We start from the raw sequence: 22094 nt of genomic DNA on the forward strand, positions 1-22094 counted from the left end.
GGGCGAGTGAGCAAGGGAAAGATTAAGGAGAGGGAGAGTGAGCGCAAAGATTCGATAAAGAAGGGGAGACTCTTATTTCAGCACTTCACACACTGCTGGATGATCAAAGTAGAAAATGCTGTTTTAATTCCAAGAATCATATCTCATCTCCTGTCCACAAGCTCATTATAGAGAATTATGCTGCAGGACAGAGGGGAAGAGAAAAAGAGGAGAAGGAGGCAGAAAATGCTCCAAAAATCCAACTAGTCTGCTGCGCTCAACTCAACATCCTTTATTTCTTTTTGCAAAGCCCTGATCTAGCTAACCTTTCTTGACCTGTTATGGATGTTGTAAATGGGGAATAGCGACCTTTGCCTCAGCCCTGCGGTACTGGCTGTGTTTCAGTCTCAGCAGGGGGCCCAACCTTGAAGAAAATATCATTTGACACACATTGTTTGCCGATTAGTTACCGCAGAGATAATCTGTATTAGTCATTACATCACTTTCCATGGAAGCTCAGGTCCCAACCTTCAGGCCACATCCTCTGTGTTCAACACATGTTGCAACAGACAACAAGATCCTGTTGGCTTTGGAAGTATATCAACAGAAAGCATTAGCTCAGCTGCTGTGGCTTCACATGCCCTCCAAAAAAAAAAAAAAAAAAACCCGGTTTATTCCCAAATGAAGGCTTAGCTGTGGCTATTTAATCAGCTAATCAGGCACATGTACAGAAATCAATTTCAGTCTTATAGAAAGGGCTAGCTACATCCTTGGCCCCATCCAACCTTATAAGCATACTAACAAATACAGGTCTGTCTGGACTCAACATCACAAACCTTCAAAGTGCAGGAATGAAGACAAAGTTAATAGTTAAACATTACTTTTAGTAAAAAAAAGACATCTTTTGTCAATTTCTTTGAAAACTCTTAAAAATGCTCTTTAACACCAAATGCAATCAATGCTGGAAAAAAGAAAACAATCATGAGGTCTGGGCTGGATTTATTTTGCTGAGTGACGAGGCTGAAACTGTTCAAACCAAAAATTGGCTGCTTTATATAGTTAAGGGATTTGGATATGGGCAAACCTGAAAAACCTGCTGTGCATGCACATGTGAACATGAGTTTTCAGCAGCTGTCTTGTGGATGGTGACTGTACATTTATCCGTAATCCATTACACCAGCCGCTACTGGAAGGCTGATGTCAATATCTTCAGATGAACTAATAGCAGTGAATCAGAATATAATGGATTAGTTTCAGCTGTGTCCGACACCTCCAGCTGACTGAGGCCACAGATTCAGCATTGGATTTCGGCTGGACATCAAAAAATAAAATAAAAAAATAAAAAATCTAAATGAAACTAACTGCCAAAATTAGATGAATGGCCTTAGGATGACACCTGATGTCAGGCTGCACAGCAACAATGAGCACCGAGCTGCGACTGTCCTGAAAACGGCCCTCCCCTCTCTGGCAGCGCTCGTAATTCTCCCAGCAACAGACACCTGCACACAGTGCATATCAACTATACATTACTCCTCCAGCTCTTCATTCAACGGCACAATCAGCCTCGGCAGGGGCTCTAGTCTCCAGTCATTACAGCCAGTTAATTCTAAACTCATTAACAATGGAGCCATAACAATAGTGTGCACAGAGGCAGAAGGTGTGGGTGGACTGTCTTCATGCAGGAGGGGGAAAAAAAGAAATGCAGGGTTTTTCATAATCAACTGTCACTCATTTGGAAAGATAAAGGCTTCTTTAAGTCAGCACAGGGGACAGAAGCCCACAGTTGCAGTTTAATTACCATTTTGCTGGAGTTTTACAAAAGAAACATAAGTATGCAGTGTCATGACTATGGAGGATTGGCTTCATGAATATGTTTAAATTGAATGAATGTGTTTCTTCAAAAGATGGAAGAGAGCGAGAGCAAAATTAAAGCTCTGACACACACTGAAAGTTGTGGGGGGGGGGTTGTCTCTCTGGGTTCCTGGTTCAACAAAGAATAAAAAATTTGGATGAATATTAACCATGTTTCACCTGCCAGGAGAAAATCCCAGTGACTTCTTCCCACCGATTTACACTTTGTTTAGCATTTGGTAATTTTTCAATTACCGTAAGGAAAAGACTATTTCTTTTTAACCATAAAAAATTCACACTTCAGAGCACATCATCTCCCTGGATATACTGCTCAGCAGAAGAGCAGCCACACAGCCTGAAGCAGAGAATCCGACAACACTTGACAAGGTGTGCACAGTTTGCTTCAGGCATGAGGTGTGAGTGAGACAAATCTGAATATTGATTGAGGCCATTTAATCCACCTCGGCGCCTATTGATATGCCAATCATCCTGCTACATCTAGTAAAGCGTATCAGTCCTGCGAGCAGAACAGCAGCCCAAGGACACATCTCTTTTCTGTCGTGTTTTAATTGCTGTTGGCACCACACGCCGTGACTCATGGTAATGAGTTAATGAAGTCATTGAGATTTAGTGAGCAGCCACAGGCTACAAACTCCCTGCTGAGGATAGTGTACCATTGAATATAGCTTTATTAACATTTCAGAAAAGTGCCACCAGTCATGTCGGCTGCACTGATCACAGCAATTGTGATGAATTTTGTAGCCTGCCAGATCAGACTGGAGGGAACTAGGTGGGGAAGAGGTTTATGGCGCCATATGTAGGCTTTTTAATATTTCATCATGATTGGATCTCACAGGGAAGTAAATCCTTCTTTCATTTTCACTTCGCACACAGCACACTATACCCATAAAAAACTCCTTTCTCCCCTCACAAGTCTTCCATGCCTTTTTTGTTTTGCAGTACTGAATCAAAGTAAATTCATTGTTTTGTCTTTTTAGCTGTGCCAGCAGCGAGTCGTTACAAGTGCTGATTTTCTTTCCAGCATCTAGTCTAAAGGTGGACTTTTGAGGTTTTGAGTGAAATCAGCCTCCGTGTTTCCCTCAGGGTAAAATGTGGATCCTCTCACTTTTCCTCTAGCTTAATTAGCAATATTTTAGTTTACTGCAAAGGTAATGACTTACCAATCAATTTGTTGATTGTTGAAGGCTACTTTATGTTTAATGCTAATTAGCTGATGTTAAGGCACTAAACCAAGATGGTGACCATGATAACTGAATGGAATTTATCATTAGGAGTGTGTCTGCATGCTGATATTAGCATGTTGATTTTAGCACCTTGATGTTGGCAGTGTTGTGACTGTGGTTTATAGAAAAGATTTCTTATAGAAATTACACAAAAAAGAAAAAACTATTAGTTGATGTTACATCACCTGTGTGTAATCAATAGACTAGACTTAACTATGACTATGCAGTCATGATTGCAGCCCAGCTAAATAAATCAATAAAAAAAAATCTGTGGAATTTATTGTTATTATTATTTTTTGGTGGAGTGGTTAAGCCTAATCCTAATTTTAAAGACAAAAAAAAAAAAAAAAACTTGATACGCCAGAACACAGAGGAAGAGCAATGTTTTTTCTTGCAGTTTGGGCAGAAACCTGGAATTAACTATTTTAGGTTATGAAATTGATTCATCACCTCAAACTGCTGGTTTTCTAAGGTTGTTGTGGATGTTGGGTGTTCTGATAGTGCAAATGATATATCTTTACTATCTAGTCCCAATTGTTGTTGCACTGCTCAGGAGCTACCTTGCCTGCTATCTGATACATAAACTGGGTAAGCTGAGAAAAGTTGTGGACATGTGGTTTGTGTGGGCCAAGCGTCGCCCACACAAACCACAAAAATTACCAGCCTGAGTAATTATGTCCCAGCTTCCTTTGTATAACATATTGTTTTAATCATTATGCATTTCACATTCAAGTCAAGCTTGCTATAATTTCTCAGGAGCAGGAAAAAACTTAGTTGAAAAACTGACTCATTCCAAAACAACAAGTGAAGTAGAAACAGTTTGTGAAAATGTATTCATTCTTTAACCAATTACCCAACATCAAATATGAAGAACCGTGCCTGTTGAGCTACGTGACAAACAGAGAGGTCCAGTCTCAGTCAGTGGCAGAGGAGGTATCTGACAGAAGCTTCCTCCCATCTAATTAAACAGTAACCCTCACTGAGGAAGAAGCACAAGCCAAGAAGAAAATCTATAGAATTCATTTGCAGAGATACAGCAGCAATTTATTCTGAAGTAAGAAATGTTGTATTCATTAGATGTAGAGAAACATAAATCATCTTGTAAATTTGTTCTGGAGGTGAAAGACTCCTTTTGACATTGTTGGTTATTCTCCTTTGCTACCGTGGCACATTAGCGCTAGCTGGAAGAAAGTCTGTCCGTCCTTGTTTTCCTCTTTCGGCTTTGATTTACTCCTGAACTTGCAAATCCAGAGCTGCTTGTGCAAATATTTCGAAAACCTGTTGAGGCTGCATGATGGAGAGGAGGACAGGAAGAGACGAGTCTGCAGATTGCAGGACAACAGGACCCAGGACTCCTGTGGTTTGAGATGGAAATGGGAAATAATCTGCAGCATAAACCAATTCAAATATCGCAGATTTGTAAAGAGGAAGGTCTCCTGCTCCTCTTTGTCGCACAGCCCGTAAGGGAGATGGCTTTGGGGAGAATGCCTGTGTGGCTTTTGTTTGGGCCAAACTTATCAAACTCCCTAACAAACAGTTAACGGGTGGTGTGCAAGCAAGCCTCCACCATTACTCTGTTGATATCATGTGGGGAAACAAATTGAAAGATGCCTGAAGTGGAAAATGACTGAGTGTATTGTAACTCTGTGTAAACCAGTGAAGTATTGTAATTATGCACCAGAGCCAAGCATGAAATGTTTACCCGGGGAAACAGTCTTAGAAACACACAGCACGAACATGTCAATAGATGAAATACAATGGGTGTGTGTTTAATTATCACATTCTGCAGCTCCAAAGCCAACATGCTCCCTCTGCCTTTGACAAAGCATCATATTTCATGTTGGCATGCATTTCAGTCAAATGAGAGTGAGTCCGGTTGATAGATCGAGGGTCTGTGGAGATGATGCATTTCCCCTGTGATTGCGTTCATAGCCATTACTCACAGCATTGGGTGATTAGTTGGTAGGCAGCTGACACCTCTGCCTGCGTCTGTGTGACGCAGCCGTCTCAAAGCAGGGTCCAGTTACCTCTGCCACAACGCTGATCTTTGATTGCCGGGCTCAATCAATGGGACAAATTAATGGATTAAGTGCGTCCCTATCAATCAGTTTGCCAAGGGGAGGAAGTCATGACAGTCAGCAGCCATGCTATTTATGAAAGAAGCTGTATGACTATTAGAAATGCCACTCAGATTATGTCTCCTGGAAGTCATTGTGCCACCTGTCAGAGGTATTCTGGGAAGAGTGTGTCTGCGCTGTCCTTGTACAATCTCTGCTATAAAGGCAATATATATGATTGACATAAGTATTCAGACACTTCAAACTTGCTTCTATTTGCTCCATTTCTGGGAGAAGATTCTTCACACTGACTGGACTGCACCTGTGTTATAATGAACCCAGAATACAAGGTCTAAGTAAAGTCTTGCAGCAGACAATGTTCACGACAGCAACAAACCAATCCATACGAATGACAGAAAGAAATTGATTATATTAAAAAAATGTTTAATATACTGTATTAATAAATAGTTAAATAGAGGAATAATAATTCCTCAAACATTTTTGATCAATTGTTTTAGAATTCCTCTGTTAATGTCTACATTTATTTTCTTATTCTCTTCCAGCTTTATTAATGGCAGCACAATGGCTCAGCCACAATATAGTGAAAACAGTTGACTCCTTAACAAATGGCACCAAGACTAATTTAATATAAAATGCTTAGTGAACAGCAGAAAGCAAAACCGAATGTAATAATTTTAAAAAAGGAACAACTTCATTTCAATTATTAATTATAGTAACCCACTCTGCAGCTTTAATGTCCTTATATAGGGACAAATGCATCTGCTCAGGTTATACTGCCTTGTCCAAATTCAAAACTAATTGGAGGACATTAGTGAAGCTCTGTTAAATTATTAGGAAGGACTAACTAAAAAGAACCCAGGCATAGACCCAGTTTTTAAAAAAATATATCCTTTACACTGACAACCATTCGTGTGTGGCCAGTCAAACTGAAAACATTCATGGATGGAAAAATGACAATTCCCCAATTACTGTTCTAAAAATAGACCCCAAGATGGCTGCTGGGGGTAAGTGCGTTGGATGAGATTGTTTGCCAGCTCACACAGAGAGCCCTCAGAAACAGGCTGTGCCCTTGGCTGCTCCAGTGGTTCCAGCAAAATAAGCAATTTAGACATTAAGTCTTTCACATTACCCTAATTGTGCATTAATCATTATCAAACTTTGTTCTGTGTCATAACAATACACACTTTGTATTCGTAGATCATCTTTTCAGGCCTTTAATTAAAAGCGAACATTGGAAACTCATAACAGCCGTGGCGCCACCAGACTCTGCAGAATCCGCTGCAGCTAAAAGGCTAATGAGCTAGCTAAAAGGCTTGAAGTCAATGAGCTGCCAGCACTGGAGATATCATCCTCTGGAAACACTTTACATTTTTTACTATATTTCCCAGGGGGCTTTGTGGCAGCTGCGTGGCTGATCCCTCCTGGTTTAATTTAATATCTTCCTGCTTCTCCAGATTGCTGTATCTGCCAGATAAACCACTGTGGTCCAGAGACAGAGAGATGTGTGGAGGAAGGAATGAAAAGCCAGACGGAGTTTGGGCCAAAATCTGGCCCAACTGTGGTCCAGACAAACTGCATGTTTTCAAATCCTAGCGCTGCTCAGATGGGTTTGAGTGTTCAAAAGTAATTCTTGAGATAATTCAATTTAACAACCAGTCGGCAAAAATTAACACACTATTTTAAACATTAAGTCCTCTCAGAACAGCTGATGCCTGCAAATGAAAAGACCAACTACTAATTACTGGAAATTACGAATGAATATTAGAGGTGATTAATAATTTAAGTCACTTTTTGCCTGTATCATTTCATAACCTTACCGCCTGGCACACAAGGGAAAGAATTAGTGTTCCAACGGGATGGGACCAGCTACCATGTGACCGTCCTCACCCAGGGAATGAAGACAGGCATGAATTTTATAACCTCTCCCCCAGATGGACTGACAAAGAGTTCTAGGCTGTTTAGACTGAACCTGATGCAGTATTGATGGCGCTGGTCTTCTGGCACAGACAGTGCTGTGAGTAGACGGATCAATGCCACATCAAGGGAACAGAGGCAGTTTAGTGAAGGGTGCACAAATGAAGCCCATTCACATTGTGTGCTTTACAAAGGACAGAAACTGTACCGGGCGGGTTACAACATAGAGCCTCAGTGGACTGTGTGTTGTCAGCAGAACAAAGACAGCCTCCACGACCATGATTGAGAACGCCTCTTTACATCCAAAACAAGTCACAACATCTCACATCAGCGTCATATTGCTGTCTTCATGCACTGCTTGCCTAAAATTGACTGACTATTATAATTAAAAGATTTAGCAAGCTAACAGGGGCTCAGGCAGCAGGGTATTGTAGCAGAATGCAGAAACAGTTTTTACACTAACACCTTGAGTTCTTTGCTGTCAGCTTTTGCGCTTCAATGCCCACAGCTGCAGGAGTCAACTCTCTCCACAGGACTGTGTTGTGCTTTTCCACCACCAGCCACCTCACAGGGAACAGTGCCTGGGTCTAAGATGTGCTCATTTATTTCTACCTAAATGGAGTTTAAATGCAATTTTAAACACACATTCAGACTCCAGAATAAGACGGAAGTGTCCTTAAGTGATTGGAGCCCTCTGGTGTGTCTGCACACAGTAACAGGATTTCGATTTATTCTGGAATTTGATTGGTTTGGTGCTTCGAATGGATAAAACTGAAGCCTATTTTCAGCAAAACATATTTTTAAAGTTGAGAAAGAAAATGTGATACAAAATATAAAGTGGCTTAACAGATATTGCTGCATAGTACATCCATGCATCATTATCTCTACAGCTCATCCTCATACCAATTTAGGAGCTGAGACCAAGCCCAGCTGACATCGGGTGGGGACAGTGTACACCCAGGATAAGCATGCCACATGACTGAGATAAGTGTCCTCACTAGCCATCATGTTTTGGCTCAAACAGTTAAAACCTCTTTAACCACTCGCATAAATCTATTCTTTCTTGTAACTATCCAATGGAGAATTGACAACCTGGCAGCCAAGTAAACTATGATTGTATAGTGTGTTCAAATTATATACTGTATGCAAGGTCAGCATGTTGTTAAGAAGTCAACAAGCCAAGAAAACAAGTATAACACTGTTTGTTTTTAGAAAAGTAGCTTTCCATTTCTGAGCAGCTTTAAAATAAAAATGTGTATGTTGCAGTTGTGTAGTAGTTTACGGTTTAGTGCTCCAGCCACACACTGACCATTACATTGTATTCCCAGTCTGAAGCTTCTGAAACATCCTTGTCTTGCCTTTACAACTGTGCAGCATTCTTGGGGGATTTGCAGTTGTATGCAAAATAAAAGACCAGCCGCTACACAATATCTCAAAAGGAAGAGAGAGCGAGGGACTGAATATCTTGTTCATCATGTTTTCTGTCGGCATATGGTTTAATTCTGCCATATGTGCCAGAGGGGAACACTCCCTTGCGCTAAGTCTTCCTCTTCCTTGTGCCCCTCCTCAGGGATCTCTGTCCCCCTCCACTACCGTGGCTGTCATCCCAGGCATGCTAGCTGAGAGGCTTCTGTCTGCTGCGTCCTCTCCTGGCTTCTGTCACCAACCGCTGTCTGAGCGTCTCAGCTGAGTCCCTATCTTCTTATAGCTCCTGCTAGCTCCGCAGCTTGCTGTGCCAAATGTGAGGTAATTAAGACAGAGAAAACTCCTTCACTCAGTTGGGAAGAGGACTGAAAAGCTCATATCTTTCAGTAGTGGCAGCATGCAGCTAATGTTGCCTGATTTGAAAGCGCTTCAAGGATGTGCCAATTATTATGTGCATTTACAATAGGCAGCAGCATGTGATTGTTTAGGAAACAATTTTCATCTTGATGGTTTCTATACCAGCGGCATTAGATACGTAGCTTTTCTTAACCACCGGGAAGAAGATGGTCATGATATTTTAACATCTAATGACATTCAAGATTCCTCTCTAACAGCAGATACATTAAGAACGTCTGAAAAACTTTCAATGAAACTGAAAAAAAAAAAAAAAGGCATTTCCATTGAACACTAACAAATCATTAAACAAATGCCGTGGGTCACTCAAGGCTTTCTATAAGTGGATTTAGTTTTGCATGAACTAGCTGAAGGTACTTTATTTTAGAGAATACAAAAGTGTTCTCTTAGTCTGTCTTTATGTTTATGTATTTGTCTTTAATTTTTAATCCATCTGTCTGCAAGAACTGGAACCCAGTGGTCACCTGGGACACCTGCCAATGAATTCCATTCATTTTCACCAAATGTGGATGGAAGTGGTTTATGAGATATGTTGCAATTTTCCAAATTAAAACGACAAACTAAAACATGCTAATCTCTCTATCAGCATTGGCTCAGTGAACGCCATCTCAAACTGTGTTGAACACAGGCATCAGGCTTGATGCATAAACCACCAAGGACGGGTTAAATTGATGGAGTTGTGCAGGCATAAAAAAATAGGTCTTAAATTTGAACATTATATATTGTAAAGCTACAGTGAAGAGATGGAAACAGCTGATTGACAATGTTTATGATACCATATAACATATTTTAAACAATTCTAAATCTACTTCAAGCAGGATTATTAAAATGGATTTTAATGGGTTAAGTTAGTTGTAGTACATGGCCTATAACATTAAAAACTGCTGGTAGGACACTTTGATGTAATCTCATCTTTCATATTGTAATGTCACTACACAGTGACACAGCCTCTTGGTTACCTCACCTGTTCTGGTTGATTCATAATGAAGTGGAGTGAGTGAATCCCCCTCCTGTGTGTTCACACTCGTATCATATTCCCTCCAAGCTTCACATGGTGGGGGGTTAACAGGCTGGCTCAATATATGTGAAATCACCTCCCTCCATCTGACACACTTCCTTCCCGACTCCCTAATAGCCCCAGGGGGAGCTTCATTATTTATCGCTATTGAAGAGGCCTTTCAATTATAATACCTGAAGACCCCCCGCTCCTCGAACTTCCCCTTGTCTATTACCCCCAGCCTAAGCTTGTAGATTGAATATCTGTATCCTCTATCTGTGACAATTCCACTATGTGAAAAGTTCACATAACCTGCACCAGAAACAATGTGAAGGTAATTTGCCAAACTGCTCAGGATAGTTCTGCGATTGCGGCAGGGAAATGGAGACAGTGACAGTTAAGAGATGTAGACCGTGCTGCTTCATCAGGCCGTCACAGCTGCTCTCAGCGTGACCACTCTTTCACATGTAATGCATTTCTTTTAAATTGCAGTCTAATGCCAAACTTGACAAGGTGTTGATCCTTCGTCTCTCCAATTGGGAAACAGCATCTGTTTAACAGAACGTCAGAGATTCAGAGCGATTCAGCTTGTTGTTAAATATACTGGAGAGAGGACGATAAAGATGGTTGGTCGATTCAGTTCAGCGAACTGCATCATCGCTCCACTAATTCACTATTTCATGATGGTTTGTCACCTGTGACTACTAGAATAGTCTAGCTGCTCTGTAAACAATTGTCCAATGTAAACTGATTATCACAACAGTAGGAGTCATTTATCAACCCAGAGCAGGCCTGCTAGGGAGAGTTCTGGGCTTTTGTACATTTAAATGCATGCATGGGTATTTGTCTCGCTCAGGCTTCATCCAAACTGCTACATTTTAGTTTCTTAATGTGTCCACTTGATTTGCAGAAATGCTGCTGGACCCATTTCATATTGAAACATTTGAATAGGCAGAAACTTGGACCTGTAGAAACAATGGCACAGACCTCCACAGTTGCCCCTGGGTCTTATCAGCATCCACTACCAGTGGTGACATTTTTTCAGTCGTTGTTGTGTCTTGGGTGGCCAAATTCTAGTTTAGCCTAACAATTACGTTCACTGATCCTCTTTAGCAGTATTTTGCCATTTATTAACTGTAGAATAGGAAATCTATCCACTGGTTACCCCCTACGTGGGTTGGGAGCTAAAACCTCTGAAAATGTTGACACACAAAACTGTGCGAAAACAGTTAAGGATATGGCAGCACCAAATGAAACATTTAGAATGTGAATGTATTCAATGAAGAAGATACTGAAATAAAAACCATCCTCTCAGCCCAGCAGACTTACTTACTCTTAACATTAGGCCAGAATTGATGAGAAAAACATAAAGAAATGACAGAGAAAATTAACACCAAACTAGAAATATGCGTGCCCCGTTGCCTTTTCAATTTTTCATACGCTCAAAAAAGATTTGGAGATGGATCCCAACCCAGAGCTGATAAATTTTAATTTGATCCCTCCCATGCATCAGTATTTGCACAATGCAACTGGCAGTCGCAGCTCATGTGCACAGAATGGCAAGTCTGCATTCAAATTTTGCACTAAATAGCCCCCATTTCCTCATACATGACAAAAGGCAATTATTCCATTTGTTTTCCCGCACAATGGCCTCTGGATAATAGTAATGTGGGGTGGGGGAAAAAAGCAACCAAGTTATCTTCCTCTCCCAGTCTCTGTCTCTTCATTATGAATAATAAATTACAGATGAGAGCAAGAGTTTGCCTTGCAGGGAGGTGGATGTAAAGCTGCTTGAGGTCAACACAACAGATCCTCAATCAGTCTTCACCAGGACCTTTCTGAAAATCACAGCGGATTATCCTAAAACACCCTCACCACAACTATACTATGACAGCTGTTTTATCACTCAAAATGACATGTGAAGGACGCCCCAGTCAATACAAAATGTCAGGCTTCTCAATTTGATAAACAGCTTGGGTCGGTTGTTTCTGCCTCCCTTGCTAAATATTTGGTAACCCCGCGAGTGCATGTCTCTGCTGCTGTGCACTTAACACACTTCATTCCTCCTGTTCCAGGCTCCGCTGCCTTAATGCTCACCCTGCTGAAATCCCAGTTGGTGGGGAGAGACAATGGCTAATTACCAGGTTAGAGGCATTCAGAGGAAACGAAATACCAAACAAAGTGCCACTGTGTCATTTAATAAATCTAATCAGATCTGAGAGACATTCTAACCAGGGAGGCTTGAAAGAAAAATGCTGTTTGATTCTTGGGCTCAACACTGTCCTTTTCGTGATGAATTAACAGCTCTCAATTCTGTGCCTGTGTCTTTAATAAGGGAGGGTGTTCACTGCTCACGTTTGGTCATAAAAGAAAAATTCTATTAAAACTAAACATTGGATTCAATTCCCATTGTGCATGCTGTGAAGCAGAAGAGGATGGGAGGAGGAGAAGAAAAACAAGCAGAGGAATTTTGAATTTCAAGAACCAAAACACAATTTAACTCCTTGTGCCAACCTCTTTTTTCACTTGCTGACAGGTTTGTGGAGGAAGCGAGGCAGTCTACAGGGAGGGATATTAGGGGCAAAGGTCATGAGTTCATTTATTTCAGAGGAGGCCATGGCATTTTAAGTCTTATCTTGGATGGACTTGCAGAAGTAGAGGGAAAAGAGATGGGGATTTAAAGCTGTTAATGTAGAGAAAGAGCTGAAGGAGAAAAGCACTTGATTTCCAGACTACACTTTAGAGGACGATAAATACACCCTTGTTAAACTTATTTATTTTGACTGCAAAGAAAAGTCTGATGAAACAACTGGAGGAGGGTTTAATCTATTATAGTTTCATTAAACATATAGAAAACTTCAGAGCTTGCTGAATAAACCTGAGCTGTAGAAGCAGTCTACAGATGTGATGTTTCAGCAGAGGGTGGATTCCAGATTCATCAGCCACAGTGGCCCCACTTCACTTTATTTGCGTGTAGGACCCCATTGATCAAAGATGATGAATAACAAATCTAAAGGAGGAAAATTAGCATGAAAAAGACCTCACATTCCAACTGATGCATAAAATATCTGCACTTACTTTAATGAGCGGCGACAAATGTTGCCATGCCACATGTTGGGCAGCACATTGATTGATGCCACACATTAAGCGTTCGCTACCGGGACTGAGCAAACATCACAGCAGCCTTGTCTACCCGTTGTCCCCAACTACCTGCCAAACTTTGGCTCTCAGAATCTCTTTTCTTTTTTAAGCTCACTCTCTCTTCCACTACTCAGATATTCTGTCTGCTCTACATTTATTGCATATTTCTTTTTCCTGTTCCTATCCAAGATAAAAGCCTTCTTTCGCTTCCCTGCAGCATACCTCACTGCCAGACAAATAGCTCCACTTGTTTCAAAGTGGCCACAACAGAAGGACAATGATAAAAGAGCTGTCTTCCAACTGTCATTTCCTCTGTCTGCCCCCGCATCTCACATCGCTGTAATTGACTGCAGTGTATGTGGAAGTGCTATTGTTCCTTAGAATACCCGAGAGTCTTGTCAGGAATTGTAAGGTGGCTTGTCATTCACTGACCTCGACATATTTGCACTCTGGTGGTATTTTGGAAAATGCTACAAGGTGTTTGTCACATGTGTTAATTTCTCAATAACAAGAAGCAGTCATTAATTCAGTCCTTGGCTAAAGGACGCTGAGGATCGCTCAGAGTTGTGTAAATGAGGGAGAAGAAAACTGCAGTTAAGTCTGTTACTGTGGCTGAAAGACTCAGCCTTTCACCCTTTACCAGCCAATTTCTTTGCTTGCTCCTCTCTGATGCCGGCACAGCTCAAAGTGAATGATAAAATAGTCGCACTATGTTACTTCACTGACTAACATCCAGTTAACCTATCATTGAGCTGCCGTCCTCCTGCATACGCAGCAGAAGACGCTCCAGAGACCAGGTCTGGACAGAAATGTCAGATCCCCATTCTGTCTTCAATGAAACAGGACTCATTCTTGATCTCCTCTCTCTGCTAATGAGTGCCACCGCCCAAGCCCTGCTCTCCCCAGGACCTTATTAACACTTTTTAAATGGCTATTCTGCATAGTGCTTAGCCAGCAGGTCAGCCATGCCACCTCCCCTGAACCTCCATCTGTATGAGTAGGTATGCTGTGCCCAATAGCAGTATGCTGTCAATCAAATGGAGCCGCTGAGCTGCTTTCACTCAACCCAGCTGAATTCTTAGCTCCTAAAACTGATTTGGGGCCACAGATTGGTCCCAGACGTGGGACCAGCTTTCAGAGTGTTTTTAAACAGGAAGTTCTGTCAGTGGTAGAAAAACTAAATCTTTAGTAGGAGAGCATGCAATGATGTAGAGACGATTTTCTTCTAGCAGACTTCTGAAAGACAGTTTTTAGGTGTGTAAAACATGCTTAATTTAAGATTGTTGCAATTTTTTTTATAGAAAAAGGAAAATAATTTAAATTTTACATCTGTTATCCATCCATAGACTCATGATACTTGGATGCTTATTTCTGCAAAGAACAACCTTGCAGTGTTGCCATCCTTGTGCTTTTTTTTTTTTTTTTGCCTTTTTCAACAAGCACCTGACTTTTCTGGCCCCTCATAGCAGATCTGTTGATCAATGCTCAAGCACAAGCAAGTGTGCTTTGTGCAACAACCTCAAGTGTTTGATATGTTATTTCTCTGCTCACTATTTTAGTTTTTGTAAATAACATGAGACATCGAGCTGAGGGTGAGACACTGCATCAGAAACATGAAATAGAGAAATATTCATTTGTTTTTGTGTTTATTGTTCATAATGCATTCTGAAAGGTTGAATCTATATCAATTTGATATACTGACCTATGTATGCAGTGGCTAAATTTAAAGTTAAGAGCAAGCAGCAAGAAGGATATAGCTGTAGTTTAAATTGCCAGTACAAGTTTAGCACCATCCCATCAGTCATTCAAGCCTGGGTGCTGTTGTCCAGCATAAAGAGGAAGTCTCAGCAATGTCACCTTTTCTCGCTACATTGCTAGGTCACATTGTCTCACATACACAACCTGACAAATTGTCTGCAAGTTGAAGTGAGTGACGATTCCATATGAATTTGCCATCAGAGGTTGCCGTCTCTGTCTAGATGATGATGATGATGTGTCGCAGCCTTGACGCAGCCTCTGTAGGAATCAGTTCCTGTCTGGGGTTGTTTTCTTTACCTTAAACAACACCAAAGGTTTTCCACAGGCGGATGTTTTCATCTTCTGCCTCATCATCCTAGAGTGTTGATTGCATTGGCTGGAAATGATGATACTGCCTGTGGGCTTGTTGTTCCACGGTATCTGATTCATTGGGAGGAACAGGAGATGACTGTTTCACAATCAGAGGGAAGAAGCGAAATGCAGAGAGGGTTTTTTGGTACCCTGTCATTTTGCTCTTCATAAAAGATAAACTGAGAGGTCAAATTAGTGGCAACAGCTGTTAATGCGTAGCAGCAGAACCAAATGATTGGTGCACGCTTTGTTAGATGCTTTTTCCTTTCTTTTTATAGTCCCAACAGTCTTTGTCCTGCTTTGTCATACACTACAACTTGCTATATAAAAGGAGCTCGCCAATTAGTGGCGCTTGCATTCGTTAACATGCTGAAACTGCACTGTAAATAAAACTTCTGCGATAGCGCCCACCACTCTCCTTTCCTCCCCCCATTAATTCTGCCGCAGCATCTCCATATCCACCATTCCAGACACATTATATTCATAAAAACAATAATTGTCCCTCATGAAATCCAATTTGACTTCCTGCACAGGACAGAATTAAAAGTTGGAGCTTAGAAAGGTAATGAAGTATGGCACACGCTAAGTCAAGGATGGAGGCTTTGTCTGAAATAATCACTTCTCCGGATGCTGTGGCTTGGCTTTGTTTCATATCAACAAGACTGACATATGGAAAATAATTAAAATGGATGCATTCAACCAATAACAACTGGCTTGTTGCATTTTTAATATGCTATCAACTTTGCATGCTGGCTGTCAATCCGCTCTCCTGTCTGGAGCAGCAAAGTCCAATTAATCAAGGTGCAGGAGTTGTAATCCAGCCACATCAGTGGATCCATCCTCATTCCCTCAACCAGCACTCTCCTTCCCAACACAGAGAAATATGTGTAGCAACTTGACAGTGATTTACAGTGCAGAGTTTTACTCTGTCAGTGAGTGAATGGGAAAGTACACTGCAGTTTCTCTTTGACAAGAGCAATTAATATAAAGCTGCGATTGGGCCTCGGTCGGTGCAAGCTACAGGATGATGTGGTGTAGTGTTGCATCTCCACCACCAGAAAACATGGCAAAGCCAAGTCGCTGCAGCTCCCTCTTATCTATCTTCTGAGATTATGTTTCTAGTGAACTTTTATACAATTACTGGCCACTCTGAAGCTTCAAACTGAGTTCTGCAGTTTTTACACCCAAGGCAGTGTAACAGTGCAGTCCCATCTGACAGCAGCAAATACACACACAACAGATCAGTGAGCATCCTCATTAGTTTGGCTCAGTTTGACAGAAGCCTCAACCTCACAGCCTCCTAATTTCGGACAAGAGGACAATTGAACACACAGGAGTGAAGGAGTGTGTTAGGCGGAGCATTGGTCTGGACAGATGGCTGGGGGGACAGGAGCAAGGTAAGCAGCTGTGCATGCTAAATAAAGTTTAGCATTACTAAAAGATTGTCACTCAGGGAAAACAGGAGGCTACAGTTAAAAATATGCTATAGGAATTCTGATAAAACAAAAAAGAACTAGTTAATCATCAACACTGAGGAACACTCTCCATCAAAATCCCAAAACAAAGCCATCTCTAGAGCTGCACTTCACCACCGTTGAGAAAAACTTGAGACTTTGAGCAAAGGGAGCTCATGCAGGGAACAGATGGCCACCCACCCTCACACTACACCTGACTCCATGCAGGAGCAGAAGGAGTAAGAGGGAGTCATGATGAAAAAGGAAAAATGCTGTTGGTTTGACTGTCGGACCAAAAAAAAAAAAAAAAAAAAAAAAAAGTCACGCAGTGCTTCTGCGTCTGAGGAGGCACGATCGGTCAGTAAGCTGGTGTGCAGTCAACTCCATGACGTATGTGAATTGAGAGGATGTCTCTTAGTTCATTCACTATTTAAATGTAAAATTAGTCAACAAGAAAAACCTGCAGTCAGATATTGTCACACTGCCTTACTATATACTTACACAGCATCTACATATGTCCTATGCAATGTAACGTCAACATGTCGGGGGTTTAAATGCCGAACTTCAATATCTATCAAATTTCCAAAAAGGAAGCAAATGATTTTGGTTTGTCAGTTTGTTTTCCAGTAAACTCCTCATCACCACTTGCCTGAAAGTGTCAGACTGAAATCCATTACAACACTATTACACTCTAATGCAGTGTGCATTATGAGGAGGTAACACAGAAGGCCGATAGTGGCAAAAATGTACTTCCAGAGGGCTGAAAGATAGGAGGATCCATTCTTCTTTTTTCTGTACAGGTGTTGGGGGCAATTCAAAGTTCAATTTAAACAGTCAACCTAATATGGACATTTGTACATTGTAGGAGGAAGTCAGAATACATGCAGGGATCCCAAGCAGATATAAGCAGAGCAAGCGACCTTGAGGTTCGAGCCCAGAAACATCTTGCCACTGATGGCAAAAGGAAGCAGTGAAAATATTTGAAATATGCCATGACCCAAAAAGACGAAAGATAATTTAGAGACTGTGACCGAGAACCTCACACAACCCTACATCAAATACTCCCCTGTAAGACACATTACAAATCTAACTCGTTTAAAAAAAAATAAATTAATAAAAAAAAAAAAAAAAAGGTGGAGGGCACCTGAACCATGTGAGCACAAATGGTCCTCCATGAAGAGTGTCCACATGCTGTTGGCGACACACTTTATTTCCTGCAGCTGCTTCACAATAACAGATGAGTTTTGTCCCTAGTGCCCGTGTTTAGTTTTTTATGTGCCCACACAACATACACATACACACAGCCTTGTCATGTTGTATGACCTTGGGACACAACTCAGAGTTAGCTATAAGATGTTAACCGAGTTCAAAGTTGGCTACCAGAGTTTGGATTTTCAGCCTCCATCTCCAATGCTTGTGGCTGATCTTGTCTGGAGTTTAAACAGGGTTGTTTTGTACTCACACAGATGTGAAGTACCCAGGTGCTGTAACGCTCTGCAACAGCCAGTGACCTCACCTGTCCTCCCCAAGGGCTGCATCGCAACACACACACAAACAGCTTGCCACATAATTAACAACCAAACACACTTTCTGTCCGTATAATTAAGCCCGGTAAAAGACGCCATGTTTGTCTAAGGCAGAGGACTAAATCAGGAACTAAACCTCGTTATGTCAGTGTGGCAAATTAAAAAACAAACCATAAAATAAAAAAGAACTCAGAGGCAGCGAAGAAGACAACATCTGTTTTTAGATTCATGTGGAAACTGAATTTTCCCGACTGACTGACCAGTGAATATTTGCAGGGTTTTTCCCCAACATTGTTACTCTACGCCAGAACAAACTAAGCTGTGCAAACCTCTTCCAAAAAAAATAAATAAATAAATGAATAAATAAAAATAAAAAAATAACTATGCTCACCCTGGTTTAAATCCAACATGACTGTTTACTTGCTCTTAACCTTAATGTACCTCCATCTCATTAGCACGAGGCATCTGCCTACAGGCTCACCGCTCTGGTAAGTAAAATCAATGTTGTGGATTTTTGGATATACTTAAGAGATGGATCAGCGTGATTTATAGACAATTTGTGAATCATTACACTGGGAAGATAAATGAAACACTCATTTCACTGTGGACAGGAGTGATTTATAGCCTTAAAATCAGTCAAGCAGGGAAGTAACAATACGAAGCTGAAACTACTCTGGTTGTGGATATGAAGAGTGCTTGTGAGTGACAGAGAGTGGGGATGTAATTGTTCTCTAGTGCAGTGCTAAAGATAAAACCAAGCAGCAACAATATCTAAACCAAAACTTTACAGGAGTAATTCATTGATTTTAGGATTCAGACCACAGTAACACCTGCCTCTGGGCACAAGGCAGCTGAACGGAGACAATGGAGAAGGAGAAGAGTAATGTTAAACAACTAAACCTCTTGCACATTTCTTTTTCTTTTAGCAAGAAATATTTGCATCAGCAGATATTTCCAATCTGTCATATTTCATTTGAATCAAAGGCTGCAAGAAAACACAGATTTGACTGCACAGATGTCGAATTCCAAAACATGCCCCATGCCGTTGTTGTGACAAACTTATAGCTGTAGATGCAACTGCGACATTTGCCAGTGAAAAAAAATTATTTAAAAGAGTCAAGATTCATAAAAACCTAATCATTTGTTTCCTCATTCCTCATCTCTGGTACAAAATATCAGCAGTGTGTGTTTTTTTTTTTTAAACCATTGTGAAATAAGACCTCCTCTAGGGATGAAAGCAGGCGAAGCAAAGAGCAAAGAGAAAACCAGCTAATTTCATGTTAACAAATAAAATGGTTCCTCATTAGATATAGGAATGAAAAGAAGCTTCCAGGCTCCCGCAGGTTCCCACACTTGGAAACAAAGCCGCAGTGCTGTCTTTAAACTGAAGCTAAGCATCACAGAAATCTGAACAGTATTTATTAAAAGCAAGGACAGGTCATCAGCTGCTGTAACTGGGATAATGAACAGGAAATCAGCAGCTTTTCTTCGCGAAGAAGCAGAACATAAACACGGATATAGAAACAGCAGTGGAAACAAAGTACATTTTTATTTCTAAGTGTCAACCAGCAAGAGGCATTACAGGCACAAACACATGTTCAGTTAAAAATCGGAAAGCAGGATCAGTTGAAGGAGGCAGCCATGCAACCTCCACAAGGTAACACACACAAAGTCACTCACAGATACAGATATACACACACACACACACACAAACACACCGGGTCTGATTTGTCGAGCCAAAATAGATGGGAATAAATCACGAGAGCCCAGGCAACATGGCTGCATACTAATCAGCGCATTACCCAGGGGAAAACTCTGGCCTCCGACTAATGGCTGTGTTTATGCGTTCATGTGTGCGTGCTGCAGATATGTTCAGAGTCACCCACCCGCAGAGTTTGGTTTGAACTGTATGGAAGGAAATTGAATCAGTAAAGTTTTCACCTCTGCCTGGGTCTCCTTGATCAGGTGAAACATGACACGAGCCTGTTTTTAATTCAGCAGATAAACAGCTGAGTGTTGTTTGAGAAGAAGAATTCATTCAATCTACCTTGTGACAAAGGAGGAGAAGAAAGGGGAAATAAAGAAACTTTACCTTTCTGATGGCCTCGGCCCAAAGTCACAAAGCCAGAGGAGATGAAGTTGTGAAGGTCAGCACCTCCACTGCTCCGCACACTCTCCTTCCCATAGTGGAGACCTGGTCACACACACAACACACATACATGTACGTGCACAAACAAACAAACAAACAAACAAACACACACACATAAAATCAGTCACATGAAAGCAGAAATACACGAATACACACTGTGTTAGTTTATTGCCTTACGATTAGCCAGGAAGATGGGCTCGAACAGGGAAGCAGTTCCTGTTCCCAATTGTTTCTCAAACAAACTGCGACTTTGACATTAAGGAAAAACTCGGACCACCTAACTCACAGACATCCCAAAAAACTCACAGGGTTCCCAACTTTAACACTTCCAGTCTCCATCTCCCCCTTTCACGTTGCCCAAGCAGTTCTGACGCCAAGTTGTGCCGCATTTAGCTAGCGTTCAGTGAGACGCGGTGGCTCTCTGCTAGACTCCGCCACAACGCCAGCCAATCACAGACTGGGAGGGGAGGACGCAGCATGATTGGCTATTTCGCATCTAATCGTAGTAGTCAGGCCATTAAATACTTCCATTGCTCGCAGCTGCTTTTATTTATTTATTTATTTATTTATTTATTTATTATATTAAAAAAAAATTAAAAAATACACTGCCGTATATTTGGAAAAATATACGGCAGTGTGATGGTATAGTGGTTAGCACTGTTGCCCCACGTTAAGAAGGCCGCAGGTTCGATTCTAGGGTGATTGGTGACTCTAAATTGTCCGTAGCCGGAGTGGTTATTGGCCCTGTGATGGATGGACCCTGGGGACCTGTCCAGGGTGTATGAATGAGTCCAAATTTGTGCTGGTGATTTAGTTCATGGTATAAAAATTTCACTCTACCCAAAAGTTGGCAAGGCTGTCTAAATCATCAGAGCTACAGGTGAGTGGTGTTGTGGTGAGTCTGTATAGAATGTTCTTTGCATACCATGTCTGTATTGTTGGATTGGTTGTTACCAAAACAGGAAGCCCAAGACTAGACAAGCACATGGAATTGAACCAGCTATCTATCCATACCTATGAAATATGTTGATTATGAACAGACTGCTGTTGATGATAACTGATGATTGTTCCCTAGATCCCAGCGGAGGCTAGCTTTTAGCTAACTGTGAGACAGCTGTTAGCTTCATCCACATTTCTTCATCACACTCCTCTTTAACACATTTACTTGCAGGCCAATGGTGGACTGCACTTGCTGTAGAGACGGTGTCCCTGATTATGTCGTAGTGATGTAATCTCATCTGGGGATGTGGGGGATTTTGTTTCACTGTTGTTTGTTTGTTTGTTTGTTTGGTTAATCTCTTTTTTTTTATCTATCCAAATTTAAGTTTCATTAAGGAAGATGCATGTTTCTCATTATGATTAATGTGGTTGAAACAAAATCTACTAAAACAACGTTTCTTCTTATATTATTATTATATTTGAATCATATGCATGACTGAAAAACTGGAAACATTGCACAATGCGCCCACCATGTGTGTTAATGTTGGGGCAAAAATCAGTTCAGCCCACTGAGGCAAACATTGAGCTTGACCAACATTCATTTGCTATATAAAATGTTAGGAGTCAGAAGACAGTTAACAGATACTGCTCTGGCAATGAAGTATTTCCACTAGTGGTGACTAACAACGGTTCGACAGCGCTGCGACACATACACCTTGCCTGAGATCTGTCTGTACAGTTCAGGACAGTGTCCCCTGCCCCTGCTCTCAGTGGCAGGTTTCGGCACCTCATCTTATCCCCTATGCACACACTGTTGGTGTGTTTAGGTTGTTGAACATTTTGTGGTGTGCCGTTGCCTGACCTCTGTTGTGAC

General features: G+C 41.3%; 1 protein-coding gene across 2 annotated transcripts in view; it reads right to left on the minus strand.

The window, feature by feature from the left end:
• LOC115060352 (shisa family member 6) overlaps positions 1-22094 on the minus strand; it is a 55395-nt gene that overhangs the window by 25253 nt on the left and 8048 nt on the right. Inside the window, exon 4 of one of the 2 annotated variants that reach the window (XM_029528250.1) lies at positions 20220-20326. In XM_029528250.1, coding sequence (XP_029384110.1) covers positions 20220-20326 — 107 coding nt within the window. The remainder of the gene's footprint in view (positions 1-20219; positions 20327-22094) is intronic. The other variant, XM_029528251.1, reaches the window with a different exon arrangement.

The sequence above is a fragment of the Echeneis naucrates genome, chromosome 19, assembly GCF_900963305.1.
Source record: "Echeneis naucrates chromosome 19, fEcheNa1.1, whole genome shotgun sequence".
NCBI classification, from domain to species: domain Eukaryota; kingdom Metazoa; phylum Chordata; class Actinopteri; order Carangiformes; family Echeneidae; genus Echeneis; species Echeneis naucrates.